Below are 21127 nucleotides of genomic sequence, written 5' to 3' on the forward strand. Positions count from 1 at the left end.
TCAATGAAGCGTGGATCAGACTGAATATGCCAGTTTTAAAAGGTACGTTTTGCCACTCTGATGGCTGAGTGGAATAAACTGCCGTTCTTGCAATCAACTCATGTGGCTGGGAGGTTTGTATCCCAGACTCGCCGTAACCTGTCACGGCCAGAGCGTCCACGGGGTAAGGCATTCATTAGGCCACCCTGACCTGAGGGATAGTGGGTGTAGATTGGTGTAGTTTTTGGGGACTCGTCATTCTCCAGCAACCCCTCTGGCCCATCCGGGAGCCTGCAGCCAAGCAACCAAAAGCTTTCTCCCTACGTCTTCTTCGCGGCCTGAAGGTAATGCAATCCATACGAGGCTTCAGCGTGTAAAATAGCAAGAGCAGCCGACACGAGTTTGAAGGAAGCTGGTGCTATGACTATCTCCTTCCTATGGAAACGTGAGCCAGGGGAGTTATTCGACAAGAGTTCCGGCCATATGCCATTGGGTTAATTGGGTGGGGTAAGGGGAAAAACTAAAAATACATTTATAATATAAAAGGTACGTTTTGAGATGGGATTTGAAGGTTGACAGAGAGTCAATGTTGTGAATGTCTTGTGGGAGAGAGTTCCATAGGCGGGGGGCAGAATGACTGAAGGCTCTAGACCCCATGGTAGCCAAGCGGGCCGATGGTGTAGTGAGTTAGAGAGCAGAGAGGATCTGAGAGTGTGGGAGAGCGTGTGGATATGAAGGAGATCAGAAAGATATGAAGGAGCTAGGTTATTAAGGGCCTTAAAGGTGAGGAGCAGGATCTTGAAGTCAATATGGTATTTAACAGGGAGCCAATGGAGTTGCTGAAGAACAGGAAAGGTATGATCTATGGAAGGAGTTCTGGTAATGATATGGGCAGCTGAATTCTGGACCAATTGAAGTTTATGAGGACACTTGAGGGGAAGACCAAAGAGGACAGAATTGCAGTAGTCAATACGGGATGTAACCAGGGTGTGAATGAGTATGGCAGTGCTGTTAGGTGTAAGTGACGGACGAAGACGATTAATATTGCGTAGGTGGAAGTATGCAGGCTGAGTAACATTGCTAATGTGAGCTTCAAAAGATAATGTGCTGTCCAAGATGACACCCAGACTCTTAACCTGAGGCGACGGAGGAACTATAGAATTGTCAATAGTTAGAGAAAAACTATCAGGTAACAATAATCCATTATTTAGGTAGAATAAATGTAATAGCTACTTAGACAGCTCCAAATATTTTATAAATGCCAACTTGCCCAACAGCAGTAACTCGACATCCGTATCTGCCCTCAGTCCCTTGTTTTCTTCAGCATTCCCCAATGAGGGAAAGCTACATCAATGATTATCTATGTTTGTTCTCACTGTCAATCCCTTTCTTTTTTTTGACTGTAATCTTTCCTCTGAACGCTGAGTTTGTTTTTTTTCTCTGGAGCATCAGAATCTATTCTGTCGCTACTTCAGCTCTGACAAAGCAATCGCCTCTATAATTTTCCAAACAACTTTAGATTCAACTCCCTTCTGATGAAGTGTTTGCATGCCTCTGATTGGCTAACTCTAACCCTAACCCCACCCTAACCCTAACCTTAACCAATCAGTGGCAGAGTTTGCTGGTTGTCATAAAATGTATCACTACCAGTGCTCCAGTTTGGGAAAGTTGCCACAGACACCAGATTTAAAAACTCTGTTATACAGCAAAATACAGAGAGATTTACCTGGTGGTGATAGCCTGAACCAGTATTGCGTGAACTCATCTGGCAAGGGGTTGACTGTAACGGACATTCATTTATATGTAAAAGTCCCGCATGGCAAGGTACAATATTAGTCAACAATGACAGCAGGTGTTTGGCTGATATCCAACACCATGTTGAAAAGCGGCTGGTATATTTGCCCTGGCACCATATTATCTTATTACTTGCACACATTTGATTTTTCTACTTAGAGGTAATGAGAACGCATATGATCAGGGGAGATTCTAGCATCTTGTTTGGTAAGTGATGCTAAGTATTTACCTGAGTGTGCATTTTCTAGACTTTACACACAAGTTGATAATTTACTACCACAAAATACATATATTTTTTCCAATTGACACAGCCTGTCTAGGGAATCAGTGCTTTTTAGCTTTCAATTAAGAGTTACACTTAACATCAGTGACAACATTGATTGTAGGTACATAAGTATACAGACACATAAGACACCCTATCCCTTTCTCTATATATTTCTGACTGCCAGTGGTTGTAGCGTTGCCAGTCATTAAGGTAAACCTAATAGAAAAGCCATCATCATAAATACATTAACAGAGAGAGAAATGTCTTACTGTGTTCAAAGAGTACTCTGTCTTCTAAAGCAGCCAGACGCTGCGGTTTGGAATGCACTACCGTTTGCCATTTGCTACCCATCATTGACGAGGGGCTCTTGGCTTGCGCACACAAAAACACGCACACACGCATGCAGGCAGACACTTTGATGCACCCACAAACTAATGAGAAGCTTTTGGCAAAAACAATGACACGAGGGATGTGTGCCTGTGTGTAAGGGGACATGGACATAGACGCTGACACATACATAGTATATGGCAAAAGAGACAATATAGGTACACACAAACTAAATCACACGTAGGCAAAAAAGGATACACAAAAACACACAAACTAACCAAATACAAGTAATAAAGCAACCACATACCATGCATGGCTCAACTCTGCCAAGCTCAAAGTGAGCTAGCTTAACTGCTACAATAATTTCCCTGCAGCAAATGGACACTGTGCCCTTGAAAAACATATTTGATTATTACTTTTCCTCTCTCCCCACCAGTTTTTTTTTCTTTTAGCATCATCACAGCCATTTTCATCACGCGCTCTGATGATGGCACAGTGAGGCGCGTTAAGATAACACCCAGCACCGCCAGGCTTTTAACACTTAAACGGTGAAAAGGGATATTCAGATTTGTCCTTGAACGTTTGCATAGGGGCCTGCTGGGCAGATGGGAGCGGGAAGAGTTAAAGGAATGCACCCATTTTTAAGATACACACTCACTCTAAGAAGAAGTGCGAAGAGGGAGCGATTAAGGGGGAACACATAGCAAGATGGAGGGCAAAGAGGGAGGGAAGAGTTAAAGTGCTCAGTTTAAGGAGAAGAAGTGGGAGGGAGGAATGATTAGTGGAGCACACACAGAGAGGCAAGAGACCTGGGGAGTATTGGGAGCAATGGGAGGCCAAAGACATTGTGCACATTCCTTGAGACATCATCTAGTCTATAGCATAACTAAACATCCTAATGTAAACTGATAGACAGGAGGTAGAGTGAACTGCGGACTGAAACAGGTCGGCACTAAATCTGCAACATAGGTGGCAAGAGTCATTGTACTGGAACAAAGCTCAGGCACTTCTTTTGTCCAAAGACACATATAATTTAATCTTGTAGAAAATGAGGCTACAACTGTTGGAACAGATTGGTCAGTTTGGAAGGGTGAAAAAAAGGGTTAGTGTATCGGAACTTGGGACCCCAAGAGATGGATTAATAATCACACACAAAATACTCCAAATGAAAATTGCCATTTTAAATCATACCATCACCACAGCTGACCTAACTAGTTTTAACAAAAATGCCATTGGGAAGGGAGATAGATAGTTGGAAAGTGAATAATCTAGTGAGAGCATAGATGAGTGAGCAATCTCGTGATTGAGTGAGTAAGAGGGTGAGAGCGTGATTGGGAGTGAATGAGTGGTAGGTGGGCAGCTGAGTAGGTACACAGATGAGTGTGTCAGTAACAGAATGGATGGGTGGGGGAGAAGATAGCTGGGTGAGTGGCAAGCTGGGCAGGTATTTGTTCAGAGCGTAAATCTTTAAGTGTGTGTGTTTTTGTAAAATCAAGAGTACATGTGCGTGGTTTTGGTGAGGTGTATCTTCCAGCACATTCCTGTGTGACTGCTTGTAGGTACACATGCATGCTTATTTTATTGTAAGAATGCTTGCGAATATAATGTTTTTATACTGTGTGTGTGTGTGTGAGCATGTGTATCATACATACTGGTGTGTGTATGTGCTGGGGCTGGTATCTGTTGCCAGACGGCTGTCTACTGGCATTGGTGTTCCCCTGCAGTGTGTGTGTATGGTTGTTGACAGTATGGACGGTAATGTGTGATAGATCGCACTTCAGGGACCCCATAATCACATCAGCCTAACCTAGTCTATCAGCTGGGCACACTGGGATACCCTTCACTCCTCCTTTAATCTGCCTGCCCAGCTCTACACCTCTCTTTTCTTTCTGTATTTCTAATTCTTTTACGATTTTTTTCTTTTAATCTTTTTATCTTTCTCAGTTTTAATAGTTTTTTTCTCTTTGGTTTTATCTCTAATCCTATGTTTATTACATTTTTTTTAACTTTCTTTCAGTCGAGTTCATTCTTTGGGTTGGTGAACGATGTCTTCATATTTGCCTTCCCCCGATGTTCATATGATGCTTTTCTCATATCAAATTTGACGCAACTATTTTCTTTCTTTCATATTCGTTTTTCATCATATTTTATTTCTTTCTGTCCATCTTTCTTTCTGTCTTACTTTCTTTTTCTTTCTTTTTTCCTTAATCTCTCTCTCTCTCTGTATATCTTTCTCTGTCTTTTTAGTACAACATTTCTCTGCATTAAATCATTCTAGCTCAATACAAAATCCCAGACAGAGTTGGAAAGGGGAAGCAATGAAAAAGAAGTGCTGCCAAGGTTAAGTAGCCTATCCTATAATAGGTGTTGCTGTGTGCATGTTGTGTGAATATGTGTATGTGTGAATGTGTGTGTGTGTGTGTGTGTGTGTGTGTGTGTGTGTGTGTGTGTGTGTGTGTGTGTGTGTGTGTGTGTTTTGTGTGTGTGTCTTGAAAAAGACTTGTGGGGTTGAAGTTGCATTGCTGGCCCCAGGGCCCCCCGACAGTGCAGTGCACCCGGCAAATGGCCCTTAGCCTTGCTAGCGCCGCTAGCCCTACGATCCATCATACCATATGTTCTCAATGGGGAAGCTAACGCTAATGACTGATGAGTGGATGGGGAGGGAGGGCGGGTAGACAAAAGGGCAGGAGGGAGGGAGAGAATGAGGGGGATAGGAGGAGGAAAGGGAGACAGGAGCAAATAGGAGGTGCAAGAGGCCAGAGGATAAGGTGGGGGAGGAGGTTTAATGCATTGAAGAAAAATAACAAAGAAGATGACAGAGGAGGAGAGGAGAGGGAAATGAGAAGGAGGAGGAGGTGGGCAGCATATGCACTCTCTGGGAGGCCCCCTCAAATGAAGGATGGCCATATAGCTGGCTCAGGTGGAATAAGGGGTTGAGGGGAGTTAGGGCTGTGGTGGGGGGCAGATATTATTTCTATATCTGACTGAAACAGAAGAACTATTTCCCTGAACGATATATTTGTGAACAGAGGATCTAGTGTTAATTTCATGAAGAAACAAACACACCAAATGAAGAAGAAACTACAAGAGACTACAGATAGGCATATGGCTGCACCAGAGGTGTAAAAAACAGGTCCGGAAAGTAAATGTCCAAACCGTGTATTTGCTCCAACCATGTTACTAAACCAGCTGATTTCATTAAGTAGTTTTCCCTACCCAGTTGAGGAGTGGCGTTGACTAGAATCTCCTGGTGTATTGCATGAGTGGAGCAAATACATGGTTTGGACTTTTACTTTCTCGACCTGGTTTTTACACCTCTGGGCTGCACTATATCAGTAGTTTACACACTCACTTCTGTCTACCTACAATTTCAAAGTAACTTTTTGTGTGTGTGCAGGGGAGGGGTACAAAGCTTATTAGTGTAGGCACATGTGTTTCGTTATGGGTCTACATGTTTTTTGTGCATGTGAACATATATATATATATATATATATATATATGTGTGTGTGTGTGTGTGTGTGTGTGTGTGTGTGTTTGTGTAAGTAGACTGATGGAGCTCTATAGACCTGTCCATATGGGGCCATTGTTTATATGTGATGAATAGAGACCACGTTTCTCTCTCTGGCACTCAATACCAAGCAAACCCTGCCGAGAGCACCCTGTTGACTCTTTGTGTGTGTGTGTGTGTGCATGGTTGTCTGTAATGTGTCTATATGTGTGCATTAGTATGTGTTTATGTGTGTGCGATAATGACTCTGTGTGTGTGAAGGAGAGAGAATGAGTGTGTTTGTCCTGCTGTGTGCTTGGCAGTGCCCTCAATGGTGCCATCCTGAGCCCGTTTCATCATCATCTGCCATGACAAAGATGTCTAATGACACACAGACACAGACACACACACACAGACACACACACACACACACACACACACCCCATCTGTGCCACAGTATCCGAATGTTTTGGGACACTGCGGGAAAGGAGGAAGGGGAGGTGACCCTAAAAGCGATCACATTCCTGCACTGCATTCCTGCCTGAAAACTCTTTTCTCTCCTCTTCATCATCATCTCTCCCTTTTCCTGCACTCGCTGTGAAGAAGTAACCACTCAAGTTTAACAAAAAAGAGGTTCTGTTAATGTACTTTATGGACAAAGAAACTGATTTAGGCACTATTCATTGCTAAACATAAACTTGACAGATATGTAAAGTGGAAAAGGGACCACAGTGCAAGACCTTTATAGAAGTCTTTTCCCCTGACAAAGACTGTGGGCCACTCAGCCTCACACAAAATATCTTCGTTAATGAAACGTGTGCTACTCGAAAAAGTGTATTCACCATCACAATATGATTTCCACAACAGTTTGTGTCTGCCTATTCATGAATGTGCACATGCAATGTGCTATGTGGGTGTGTGTGTGTGTGTGTGTGTGTGTGTGTGTGTGTGTGTGTGTGTGTGTGTGTGTGTGTGTGTGTGTGTGTGTGTGTGTGTGTGTGTGTGTGTGTGTGTGTGTGTGTGTGTGTGTGTGTGTGTGTGTGTGTATGTCTTTCTCTCACCTGAAGTATGTGTATGCACTCTTCCCTTTTCAGCATCACCACAGCACACCAGTGTATGGTCAATAACTTGCCCCCCACAACACTGGGCCCTATAGCCATCCTGAAGATTTCCGCCACAGCAGAGCTGGCCCCCATCCAGGGAATACGGCAGACCCCCACAGCAGCTGTCACCTGGTCCCACTGACACACGGCCCTGAGAGGGGTCGGAACAGCAATGTTCACCTACAAAGACAAAGATAGATGAATGAAATCTTAGAATAGATGGAATAAATACAGTCAATTGGTAACATTCAAACTTCTTTACTTAAGAAGAGTAGAGGAGAGTAAAATAAAGCAGAAAAGACTACACCAGAACAGAACAGAATAGAATGCTGCCATTATGATGGGGACTAATAAGCGAAACTGAGACAAGATGAAAATAGAAAAAAAAAAAGACAAGAAAAATATATAACAAAAAAAGGGGGGTGTACCTCTAAATTAAAATTGCCCCATAGAGCAAATTCAACATGATAATGAATATATAATTTCGGAACTTACACAAAGTTTGGACACTTACCAGTTTGTACGGCGACATAGTATTCTCCACAGCATTGGTGTTCGGGGAGAGGTGGGAGGAGCTTGCCTCCACAACAGACAGAGTGGGCGGAGTCAGCCAGGCTCAGGTAATGCCCCACACAGCATGTATGATGTGACTTCCTAGTGTATATTGCTCCCTCACAGCATACCTTGTCCGCACACAAACATACACATACAGGAACACAAATACATAAAAAAAAACACAAAAGACATAAACACAAACACACCAGAATTATTTCAAAATCCTTTTCTCAATAAACTTAAACTTACTATGCAGCTTTTATATGAGAGGTATCTATGACTGCAAAAGTAGATACATTTCTGGGAGGATTAGTTCCACTGTTAAAAACTGTGTAAATTATATCGTAATGTAATTCTTCATGACTTGGCTGATATGACTATAATGATATTTTTTAAAGGAAAAATTCACAATTCCCTTTAAGTGAATGTTGTCTTTTTTTGGCTTCTTCCCCCTGCTGTATGTTAGTCAAAAAGCATGTAATCTCTCATGTTTATGTGTTCGTATGTTTTTTGTGTGCATACAAGTGCATATGTAATTTAAAGAATGTGTATAATAGTGCCATATATTTGTTTGATTGTGTGGGTGTGCATGTTCCAAAACTTGTATATATATATAGTGCATCCGGAAAGTATTCACACCCCTTCACTTTCCCATATTTTGTTATGTTACAGCCTTATTCCAAAATGGATTAAATTCCTTTTTTTCTCATCAATCTACACACAATACCCCATAATGACAAAGCGAAAAAGGTTTTGAAGAATTTTTTGCAAATTTATTAAAAAATAAAAAACTGAAATATTGCATGTACATAAGTATTCACACCCTTTACTCAGTACTTGGTTGAGGCACCCTTGGCAGTGATTACAGCCTCAAGTCTTCTTGGGTATGAAGCTACAAGCTTGGCACACCTGTATCTGGGGTATTTCTCCCATTCTTCTCTGCAGATCCTCTCGAGCTCTGTAAAGTTAGATGGGGAGCGTCGCTGCACAGCTATTTTCAGGTCTTTCCAGAGATGTTCAATGGGGTTCAAGTCTGGGCTCTGGCTGGGCCACTCAAGGACATTCACAGACTTGTTCCGAAGCCACTCCTTCGTTGTCTTGGCTGTGTGCTTAGGGTCGTTGTCGTGTTGAAAGGTAAACCTTCGCCCCAGTCTGAGGTCCTGAGCGCTCTGGAGCAGGTTTTCATCAAGGATCTCTCTGTACTTTGCTCCATTCATCTTTCTCTCGATCCTGACTAGTCTCCCAGTTCCTGCCGCTGAAAAACATCCCCACAGCATGATGCTGCCACCACCATGCTTCACTGTAGGGATGGTATTAGCAAGGTAATGAGAGGTGCCTGGTTTCCTCCAGACTTGACGTTTGGCATTCAGGCCAAAGAGTTCAATCTTGGTTTCATCAGACCAGAGAATCTTGTTTCTCATGGTCTGAGAGTCCTTTAGGTGCTTTCTGGCAAACTCCAAGTGGGCTGTCATGTGCCTTTTACTGAGCAGAGGCTTCCGTCTGGCCACTCTACCATAAAGACCTGATTGGTGGAGTGCTGCAGAGATGGTTGTCCTTCTGGAAGGTTCTCCCATCTCCACAGAGGAACGCTGGAGCTCTGTCAGAGTGACCATTGGGTTCTTGGTCACCTCCCTGACCAAGGCCCTTCTCCCCGATTGCTCAGTTTGGCTGGGCAGCCAGAGTCCTGGTGGATCCAAACTTTTTCATTTACAAATGATGGAGACCACTGTGCTCTTTGGGACCTTCAAAGCTGTAGAAATTTTTTGTACCCTTCCCCAGATCTGTGCCTCGATACAATCCTGTCTTGGAGGTCCACCGACAATTCCTTTGACTTCATGGCTTGGTTTCTGCTCTGACATGCACTGTCAACAGTGGGACCTTATATAGACAGGTGTGTGCCTTTCCAAATCATGTCCAATCAATTGAATTTACTACAGATGGACTCCAATCAAGATGTAGAAACATCTCAAGGATGATCAGTGGAAACAGGATGAACCTCAGCTCAATTTTGAGTGTCATAGCAAAGGGTGTGAATACTTATGCACATGCAATGTTCCAGTTTTTAATTTTTAATAAATTTGCAAAAATTTCTACAAAACCTTTTTCACTTTGTCATTATGGGGTATTGTGTGTAGATTGATGAGAAAAAAAGGAATTTAATCCATTTTGGAATAAGGCTGTAACATAACAAAATGTGGGGAAAGTGAAGGGGTGTGAATACTTTCCGGATGCACTGTGTATATAGACAGCGGAGGATTGCTAATGGCATGAAACAGGCTTTTACTGTCTCATAAAGAATTTACTTGACTCACTGGATTATTTTGCTCCTTATTTGTTGAGGACTTTCCGTACCATTGAGTGTTTCTTTTAACAAAGTTACATATGTATATATATAATACCGTTTTTTTTTCCGGAAACCATCAATGGTGTTGATAAAAGGGCTCAACAAATGAGGAGCGGAATATCATTATAAATATAGGGGCAAATTTTTTTTTAATAAATAGCAGTACAAACTTGTTTTGTGTGTCGCGCAATCATCAGCTGCGAATGTGATTCAACAAAATACTGTTTTCTTTGTTGAATCACATTAGCAGCTGATGAGTGCGCGACATACGAAACAAGCTTGCACTGCTATTTATTAAAAGTTTTTTTCCCTATATCTATCTATCTATCTATCTATCTATCTATCTATCTATCTATCTATCTATCTATCTATCTATCTATCTATCTATCTATCTATCTATCTATCTATCTATCTATCTATCTATCTATCTATCTATCTATCTATCTATCTATCTATCTATCTATATATATATATAAATAACTGAAGTCTTAAGTGTGTGCATGTTTGCGCAAGCATGTGCACTTGAGTGGGAGCTATACTATGTGTGTCGTCTGATGTGTGTGCGGTGGGGGTAGATGTATGCCGGGGTTGGCATACTGAGCCAACTTGGCTGGCATTCAATGACACAAGGAAGGCAGAGAATGCAGACGACAAGATAATCTGTTTAGAGAAAACAATCACTGGGAGGACGGCTGCACTTCTCACATAAATAAGAGGCGCTCAAATGAGAGAAAGAGTGAGAAGGAGAGGGTGTGTGTGTGTGTGTGTGTGTGTGTGTCTATCTGTCTGTCTCTTTGTGTGTCTGTATATTTGTTTGTATAGGTCTTGTATGTGTGCTTATGTGTGTGTCTCTCTGTGTGCTTCTATTTGTGGGTGTTTGGTTGTGTCTGACTATTTTCTGCTTGCATACGTTCATGTGTATGTTTTGCATGTGTGTGTGCGTGCGCGTGTGTGCGTATGTGTGTGTGTGCATGTCGAGTCCAGTTCACACTATAGTGTGGGATAAGAATTTTCCACTTGTAATCGGCAACCATAAAACCTGAATTGCTGCTGTGATTTACGCATGCAGTACATGTTCTATAATCAATGGCTCTTAATAAAGACATATTTGATAAAGATGAAATACGTATAAAGGGAAGAAGGGGAGAAGAATTTAATAGAGATACAGTAAGCAGAACTTCGTAGAACTGATCAAATTTTGCCTTAAAGGTTGAATCATTCTCAGTAGGCCCATGAAAACCATCTGGAAAAACCATTGGCTACGTCACAAAACAACAGAATTTATTTTGTGTTTTGTTGAATGAACATATTGCTAATGCATTTAGTGTTGGGGAAAAAACCCCCCAGAACATCTACTATCTCAAATGATACTCAAGGACATGAGAAAGACAAGAATGTCAGACCGGAGCAGAAAAGAATAAAATTACTTGTATGTCAGGCTGGAAGCAGGACGCCCCACACACATTGTGAGTGACAGGACACTCCATGTAGGAACACCTGACTTTCCCCCCTTCGCCTTCCCCTGTCTCCACCCCCACAGGGGTTGTGACCCCTGTTGACCCTCCACTACATGGCCTGAGTGTCCGTCTGAGGATCTCATAGCCCAGCATGATCCCACTAGGCTTGCCTGGACTGGACCACTCCAGCCTCACTGCCCTGAGAGAAAAGGAGAGAGACAAGAACAGTAACCGTGTCAAAGAGCTGGTCTAAGTTACTGTAAAATAACCTTCTTCTTAACTCTAATCATTATTATAATCAGCTTATCAATGCTATTTTTACATGATTGTAATAAAATGTGAGTTCCCAGTGGGTCACTCTTACACAACAGGTACAGAAAGATATTTGGAATGTATCAGACAGTGCTACCATTGTCATATGTAATAAATATGCAACAATGTTAGATACGAAGAAAAAAAATATTACTTGTTACACTGAATTATTGATCATGTCTGTAGGACTGACAGTAGTGTAGTTATGGGCAGGCACAGGGAGTCAATAGATACTGTTCTGTGATTGCATCACCTAATTTTTGTGAATGAAATGTTAATTTATCTTCACCAACTATTTTTTGGATGGTTTGGTATTTGTGTGTGTGTCTGCGTTTCACCTGGAACTGATCACTTGTGCATGTGGGATGGCCAGGTCAGCAGGGAGGTCCTCCACTGTGGTTGTCTGGGTAATATTACTCCTAACACATGCATACATAGTGCACACCTCAACCTGAAATACAAAAGTGTGCAAGAAATCAAAGAAAAATGTATGTCTCTTTGTTTGCTTCAGGGTATTTTTGTTTGTACACAAGTGCTTAGTCAGCTGTGTTTATATTTGCATAGATATGTGTAACCTTGTGGTTAAATTATAGGCCTTAGATATATTATATTGCACTATTAGATAAGAGTTTGGCCTATGTTTGTTATTTTGTTAACCTTTTGAATATGAATATATTATATTGTTGATATTGTTCTGCAAAACAGTTGTTTACCAATGTGAAATGCATTTACTTTTATTATTGAAAAGTTACCATTGTTGTGATTGGTTGGCTGTGGAGAGAATAACTTACCATTGTTGCGATTGGTTGGCTGTGGAGAGAATACCTTACCTTGAATGTGATTGGTTGAGAGGGCAGCGGGGAACATCAGCGCGAGCAGACTAGACTGGGAGAGAAAGTAGGTCACTCGTCCCTTGTGTGAGCAAAACGGAGCAGTTTGATGTCGAGTTGTTATATGCTATTTTGCGGGGAGAGAAATGTAATTGAAGTTTAGTGAACAGTTATGTGTGCGGGTGTCTGACCGAGACCCATCCCGGGAACTGTTTGTGTGGACTGGGGAGACAAACTGACTACTCGTCAGTCCCATATGTGGACCGAGCGACGTTACGGAGCGAGCTAGCCAGTCGGTGTTCGTTGCTAGCACAGCAAGACGCGCGATTGGATGCGGTAAGGGGCTTGCCCCACAGTGAGTCGGGCCATCTTCTAGTTTAGCGAAGTAACGTTATCAGTTACAGTGTAGTGGTGTGTTCATGCGACCATCGAGGAACGCAGAAGGACTCGTCTGTTGCCGTGTTGTGCTGCTGAGGCGAGCGCACGGTTCGACCGTGAGATGGTGCTAACGGCTAACTAGCCAGTTAGCTAGGATGGCTGCCTGCCTGACGTTCGCTGCTGTGCTGCGGTGAGAAGCGCGAGACGAAGAGGAGCATTCTTTGTGAGTACAAGTTGGATGTACGGGCTTCCAAGGGGAGCGAAGAGGGCTGTTTAGGGTCCCAACATACCAGATAAAGAAACAGGCCTGCAACTGGGGGTTGACTTTCTTTTATTTTTATTGCCGGCTTAGTTATAGGGTTGTTGAGCTGTATGCTAATGTGTTAGTCTGTTTAATTTGTGTGTATATGAATGCAGATGCTTGTTAGCCATTGAGGCTTATTACTTTCATTCATTCTAATAATTATTACTCATAATACATTTGTATATATAATTCTATGTACCTGTGTGAGTGTGGATTATTCATGTGTGTTTATTCCTGTGGTGTCTAGGCTATGGTAAGTGACATGTTGAGACAACCTTAAAGGGCTAGTCCACTTTTTTCTGGAAGTAACCTAGTGACACCCAGAGATGTCTAGACCTTGTTAGATTGCCTTAAAGGGGTCATATGCCATATTTAAGCGCCTTAAAGAGGTAGTCAACTTTTTAGTTGGAGTTACCAGATGACACTGTAAGACATTTAGAGCCTTTAGAACATACTTTAAACACATAAGAAGCGAAGTTAACATACTTCAATAGTTTATTGGATACCGAGTTGTATAGAGAACTCAGGAGCGTTGTCCTTGACAGTTAAAAGGGATAGATAGCGCTACATAAATGTAGGCACCGCTGGGATCTTTTTATGCGTTTAGCTGTATGTAAGACCAGTACATTTAAGTCCAAGTCATTAAATTAGTCATTAGTCAGTTACCTGAGCCAAGAAATTAGAATTGAGTCTTTATTAGTAAGTTTACATAGAGATACAAGACAACAAGCAAACATGGAGTTAGTTAGTGATCTAAAGAGCTGGTGCAGAGGTGAGGGCCTGCAAGAGGACCATGCAGTAATGGTTCTAGCACCTGAAGATACCGAAACTGTCAAAGTTGAAGAAGCCATGGAAACCATCAAGTGTTTGGGAAGAGTACGAGTTAGAGGAAGGAGGTTCAGTACGAAGCTAAGGAAGCTGATGGTGCTGTGTCAGTGTCGAGAGAGCGTCAGGTCAGAGACCATCCCCCCTGAAGTGCTACCTATCGAAGGACAAGAGGCGTGGCCCATCGTCATGGTAGGGGAGCCGGAAGCTACAGTTGAAGACTTCAATAGTAAATTGAGAGCCTTACTGTGAGCTGAGGGGAAGACAGAAGAGGACCTGCAGGCTTTCGTCGCCACTACTCCACCCGCAGCCGAATCCCTATCAGCCACTGAAGCCCTCCTATGAGTGGTCGGCGACCTACTCGATAAAACCTCCAAGCCTTGCTCAGACAGTGGTGGCTTCCGGCGACTACGGATCTTCTCAGGAAACCTATCCACTCCAGCTGGTGAAGAGTCATTTGATCACTGGCTAGAGCAAGCCCAACTCATGGTTGAAGAGAGTGACTGCAGTGCCAAGGAGAAAAGGCGACGGATCATGGAAAGGCTCAAAGGGCCAACATTGGAGACAGTCAAAGCTGTGCGAGTGTCCGACCCCAACATGAGTCCTGCAATGTGCCTGGAAGCGCTGGAGCGCACGTTCGGAACAGCAGAGTCAGGGGAAGATCTGTATTTCTCCTTCCGCTTACTACAGCAGAAACCCAGAGAGAAGCTGTCCGAGTTCCTGAGACGCCTGGAGAGTTCCCTCACCAAAGTAGTGCAGAAGGGTGGACTTCCAGCTGACCGGTCTGACCGTGCCCGTGTAGAGCAGCTACTTCGAGGTGGGATCGAGGCTGATCTGATGCTCATCCGGCTCAGACTGAGAGAAAGGACGGACAAGCCTCCCAACTTTGTGGATCTGCTCAGCGAAATCCGCAGTGAGGAAGAGTATGAAGCCTCTCGGAGTAAACTGAACCCCTCAGTGCAGACTATCCCCGCCAAACATGATGATAGCAAGCAGGCTGAGATCCAGAACCTGAAAGCCGAGATCAAGGAGCTGAGGTCAATGTTCACTACCATGTCAACAAAGGGCCCCTCTGTCGCTGAAGAGGTTAAAGTCGCCAGACCCAAACAGGAACACTGGCAGGACCCTGAAGTGTAAGCCCTAAAGAAGCAAGTCAAGCAGCTACAGCATAAACTCTCACACCGACAAGTCAGTCCCCTAGAGAACCAAGCAGCAGTTATGACAGTGGAGACGACACGCCCTGTACGTCACAGGCCCCAAGGGCCTTGCAGTGGCTCTGATGAACACTTCTGTTACCGGTGTGGTGAAAGCGGCCACTTCGCTGTTAAATGTCAAAACGCTGAGAACCAGAGCAAGGTGATTCAGAAGCTGATCCAGTCACGGAAGAGAGGCCAAGTCATGAGCCAGAAGCCTCCCAGTGATAGTTCTACTGGTAATGTGACTGTCACGTCCAAGAAAAGTGCTGTTGACGTACAGCGAGGCCCAAACCTGCCAGCAGGCTTAATCGGAGCCCCATCCTTCGAGCCAGTGAAGGTGAACGGACATCTGTCTACTGCCCTACTAGACAGTGGCTCTCAGGTCACCATAATCTTCGAAGGCTGGTATAAGAAGTACATACCTGATGTACCCATCTACCCAGTGGACGGCCTAGACATCTGGGGTTTGAGTGAGTCCAGCTACCCCTACAGAGGATACGTTGTGGTGGAGATGGAATTCCCCCAGAAAGTCACTGGTGCCCCTGAGACGATCTCCGTGCTCGCCCTGATCTGCCCGACACCGAGAGGCCCAGAGCAAACACCAGTCATTGTGGGGACCAACGCCAAGGCCAATCTACCTAAGCGTCTCGCACGTCTGTATGGAGAAACGGTGGGTGTGCACCTCACCCAAACCATTGGAGTCAAGGGGATGGATACTGGGACAAAGACCGGACCAAACCTCCCGCTACACGATACGGAAGATGGAGACGAGGCTAGGATATGTGACGTGGCTAGGTCCAGGCTCACTCATTCTACCGCCTGGGGCCAGCCGTGCGGCCAGCTGCAAAGTAGAGTTCACCCAGCCAGTGGAGAAAGAGATCCTGATGATGGATGACTCTCCTACCAAACCCCTCCCTGCCGGCGTGCTACTGACGTCAATCGTAGTGCCCAGCTTGCCGTTGACCCCAACCAGTTCACAGTCCTGCTGCGGAATGAGTCACTCAAAGAAGCCATCATACCTGCTGGAGCGGTACTGGGTCACGTGTACGCCACAGATGTCGTTACCTCCACCCACAAAAAAGAAACAAATTCAGTGGAGTGGGATGCCAGCGAGATTGACTTCGGTGACTCGCCACTACCTCAGGAGTGGAAGGAGCGACTCCGCACGAAGCTCACACAACGTGCGGATGTCTTCTCCCTACACGAATGGGATGTTGGCTTGGCCAAAGGCGTGGAGCACAGTATCAGGATGTCGGATGAGCGACCCTTCCGTGAGCGGTCCAGACGCCTTGCCCCAGCCGACATTGATGACGTGAGACGACATATTCAAGAGCTGATAGCGGCAGGCATTATCAAGGAGTCCCAAAGCCCTACGCATCCCCCATAGTGATCGCGCGGAAGAAGAATGGGAAAGTGAGAATGTGCATCGACTACCACACCTTGAACAGTCGAACCATCCCCAATCAGTACACAACCCCTTGTATTGACAACGCACTGGACTGCCCGTCCGGAAGCCAGTGGTTCAGCGTACTGGATCTAAGAAGTGGATACTATCAAATCGCCATGAAGGAGGAAGACAAGGAGAAGACAGCGTTCATCTGCCCACTGGGGTTCTACCAATTCGAGAAAATGCCCCAGGGGATCACCGGAGCTCCAGCCACGTTCCAGCAGCTCATGGAAAAAGCCGTGGGTGACATGAATCTCCTGGAAGTGCTCGTCTTCCCCGATGATTTGATAGTCTTCGGAAGGACCTTGGAGGAACATGAGGAGAGGCTCGTCAAAGTCCTCGACAGGCTGCAAGAGGCAGGGCTGAAGATCTCTCTGGACAAGTGTCAGTTTGGCCAGAGCAAAGTCAAGTAGGTCGGGCACATCGTATCTGCTAACGGTGTCGCCACTGATCCAGCCAAGATCGAAACAGTCACCACCTGGCCCCAGCCTACTGACCTGAAGACTCTGCGATCCTTCCTCGGCTTCTGCGGATACTACAGACGGTTCATCGCCAACTACTCCTCCATCGTCAGGCCGCTGACCGAGCTGACAAAAGGATACGCCCCAAAACAGCACGGAAAGAGAGCTGCGAAGGACTCCAAGAAAGTCTACCTGAAGGAGTCTGAACCCTTCGGAGAGCGATGGGACCTGGCCTGCACTGCAGCATTCAACCAGATCATCAACTGTCTCACCCACGCGCCCCCCGTCGTTTGCTGATCCCAACAAGCCCTATGTCCTTCAGGTAGACGCCAGTCTAACGGGATTGGAGCCGTCCTGTACCAGGAGTACCCAGAGGGGTTGAGGCCGGTGGCGTTTGCCAGCAGGAAGCTGTCCGCATCTGAGAAGAACTATCCCATCCATCAACTGGAGTTCCTGTCCCTCAAATGGGCAGTGGTGAACAAGTTCCATGATTACCTCTACGGAGCCAGATTAACAGTACGAACTGATAAAAATCCCCTCATGTACGTACTCACTACAGCCAAGCTCAACGCCACAGGGCATCGGTGGCTGGCCGATCTGTCTACCTATGAGTTCGACATCCGCTACCGACCTGGGAAAAGCAACATCGATGCCGACCTGCTGTCGAGGCAAGAGAGGGGTGAAGAGAGGCAAAGAGACTGGGAGAACATCTCACAAGCTGGAGTGCAGTCAATCTGTCGACGAGTAAGCGTTCTGAGCTCCCCAAAGACATCTCCGAGATATGCTGAACAGCTAGGAGCTCATCCTGAAAGTGTCCCTGAGCTCTACGCCTTCCCCACGCGCGTGGATGTGAGTGTGCTAGGACAGTTGTCCAGGTCCGAGCTTAAAGCCGCACAGAAAGAGGATCCTGTGATAGGACCGACGATCCAAGCTCTGAAACACGGCCAATGGCCAGAGGATCTGGAAGCAAATCCAGATGTGAGCCAGATGAAAAGGGAGCTGGGAAGACTACAACTGAGAGACGGCCTACTCCATCGCATTAGCAAGAGACCATCAGGAGAAGAGTCCTCTCAGCTGGTGCTGCCTGCCGTTTTCAGAGGCGTCGTGCTAAAGTCCTTACATGATGATATGGGACATCTAGGCATCAAGAGAACAACTGACCTGCTGAAGGCAAGATTCTACTGGCCGAGAATGGCAGGAGAGACAGAGCAGTATGTCAAAAACTGCGGGAAGTGTGTCTCACGGAAGAGTCCCTGTCAGAGAGCTGCGCCGCTCCACCAGATCCAGAGCAATGGGCCGATGGACTTAGTCTGTATAGACTTCCTCTCCGTGGAGCCAGACTCCAAGGGTATTGGCAACGTGCTAGTGGTCTGATCACTTTACCCGCTATGCACAAGCCTACCCAACGAAGAACCAGAAGGCGCTCACAGTCGCAAAAGTTCTCAATGAGAAGTTCTTCGTAAACTATGGTCTGCCAGCAAGGATCCACTCAGACCAAGGCCGAGACTTCGAAAGCCAGACGATTAGAGAAATGTTGAAAGTGATGGGGATACGAAATTCCAGAACCTCTCCCTACCACCCACAAGGAGATCCACAACCAGAACGGTTCAACCGTACCCTGCTGTCCATGCTAGGCACACTGAATCCAGAGAAGAGGAGGCGGTGGAGTGAGCAAGTGCCCCACATTGTGCATGCCTACAATGCCAGTAGGTCTGATGCAACCGGCTACTCGCCATACTACTTACTATACAGGAGAGAGGCAAGGCTGGCTGTGGATGTGTGTTTCGGGACGTCTCCCGATGGCTATGATGTTGGTCACCACTCATGCTATGTGGCTAGACTCAAAGAAGATCTGCAGAAGGCATACCAACTGGCCTCTGCCACAGCCGACAAAACACACCAGAGGAACAAGAGAGCCTATGACAGCAGGGTGGGATCACAAAACCTGGAACCCGGTGACAGAGTGTTGGTGAAGAATCTTGGACTCAAAGGCAAGCACAAACTCCAAAGCCGATGGAAAGAGATTCCTCATGTGGTTGTGAGTCAGATGCCAAACTTGCCTGTCTACAGAGTGAAGCAGGAGGATGGAAACGGAGGAATCAGAACATTGCACCGAGATCATCTCTTACCTATCGGGCAACAAGTCAGAATGCAAAGAGAAGAGAGCGACCACAGACCACCCCCAAAGCCAAAGACAAAGACAAGAGCCGACACAAGAAAGAAGCAACAAACCAAACAGTCTCAAACAGTCAGTACAGAAGAAGAGGATAGTGAAGAGGGCTCGCCCGACTCATCTACAGAGTCTGAGTACGAGAGACCGATACCAAGACCCTACAGCACTTACCTGGAAGATGTCCTGAACAAGCGTAGAGCTGCACGGGAACAAGCAGTTATCCCTCAGGAGGAAGAGGAACCTCCTGGTGCTAGAACTGAAGAGCATAATGACGAAGAACCAAATGATGACAACAATGATGAAGACCAAAGTGAAGAAGAAGAAGAGAGGGAGAATGAGTCTGAAGAGGAGTTAGCTCAAGAGTTAGCTCAAGAGTCAGAGTCTGACATAGATGAGGGCCAAGCTAGCAGCGTAGATGAGGAAGCTAGTCCCCAAAGACAACCAGTAGGTAGGCCGAAGAGGTTAGTAAAGCCAGTTGTAAGACTTACCTAGGATGAGCCAGGAAAAGCCAGAGATAAGCCTGTAACTATAGTACACAGAGGTGTCACTATCAGGATAGGAAAGAGTTAGTGCACCACACTTAGTTTATACCCTCAGATGTTCAGAGACCTTACTAGTTAGATTTAGGTCAGGGGTGCCCACTACGCCGATCGCGATCGACCAGTAGATCGCGAAGGCAGTGCTGGTAGATCTCCATGACATTCCCAAAAAACTTTTTTTCCCCCAATACATTAGCCTATCATCTGTCCTCCATTTGGCATTTGCCTTTTGATTGACGTAAAGGACGGCCAGTCTGCTGTTGCCTAAAACCAAAGATTCTAGAGCTGAACCTAAAACTTTGTTACATTAGGTTACCATAACAACCAGAGCCCTTCTCGAACGTACCTTGAAGTTCACATGCCCACAACATGAGCTAACGCAGAACTGCATCGAGCTAGCTAGTTCAACTCTCTAAAAAAAAATTCTACTAAAAAGTGAAACAAAACTAAAATGAGTGGGGGAGCCGGACCTAGCAAGAAACAAAAAACGTACCATTTCCATGTGGAATGGGAGGAGGACTTTTTTTTCACCATGTCTTATTCCAAATGCGTTTGTCTCATCTGTCAGTCTAGCATTGCTATCCCAAAGAAAGGAAATGTGGAGAGGCACTTTCGAACTGTTCATAAAAACTATGACAATGACTTCCCTCCGAAAAGCAAGCTGACAAAGAGAAAGGTGAGGGAACTAAAATCGCAGTTAATCGCCCAGCAGTCACTTTTCACGCAGCCGAATTCAAAGGCAAAGGCAGCCACCGAAGCATCTTTACGGGTGAGTCACTCCATCATTAACCATAAGAAAGCCTTCCAAGATGGAGAGATGATGAAAGAGGCCTTCCTTGAGGCAGCAGATTCGTTGTTTCGGGACTTTAAAAACAAATCAGAAATAATATCTTCAATCAAAGCTCTCCAGTTATCAAGAAATTCCATCACAAGGCGCTGTGAAGTGATGGGCGATGATTTGACACAGCAGCATTGGAGGGACATCGTGGACTGCGAGTGTTTCTCACTACAATTGGACGAGTCTACGGACATAAGTGATACGGCCCAATTGTGCATTTTCATTCGCATAGTGTTTCAAGATATGACCGCAAAAGAGGAGCTGTTAACAATACTAGCCATGAAGGAACACACGCGGGGAGAGGACATTTTTCAGATCTTCAAAAACTTCGTGGATAAAATCCAGCTTCCAGTGTGTAAACTGGTGTCAATCACCACGGACGGTGCGCCTGCTATGGTGGGCCGCTCGAACGGATTTATTACCAAGTGCAGGGAGGACGATGCTTTCCCTGACTTCCTTAATTACCATTGCATAATACACCAACAAGCATTATGCGCAAAAATGCTAAACATG

At 45.2% G+C, this 21127-nt stretch overlaps 1 protein-coding gene across 1 annotated transcript in view; it reads right to left on the reverse strand.

Annotated features, from left to right (window-relative positions):
• Positions 1-21127, reverse strand: part of ush2a (Usher syndrome 2A (autosomal recessive, mild)) — a 577949-nt gene that overhangs the window by 113132 nt on the left and 443690 nt on the right. The window contains 4 exon segments of the mRNA XM_056279331.1: positions 6914-7135; positions 7470-7638; positions 11282-11510; positions 11962-12074. Of these exon segments, the coding sequence (XP_056135306.1) occupies positions 6914-7135; positions 7470-7638; positions 11282-11510; positions 11962-12074 (733 nt within the window).

Source organism: Lampris incognitus, chromosome 4 (assembly GCF_029633865.1).
Source record: "Lampris incognitus isolate fLamInc1 chromosome 4, fLamInc1.hap2, whole genome shotgun sequence".
Classification (NCBI taxonomy): domain Eukaryota; kingdom Metazoa; phylum Chordata; class Actinopteri; order Lampriformes; family Lampridae; genus Lampris; species Lampris incognitus.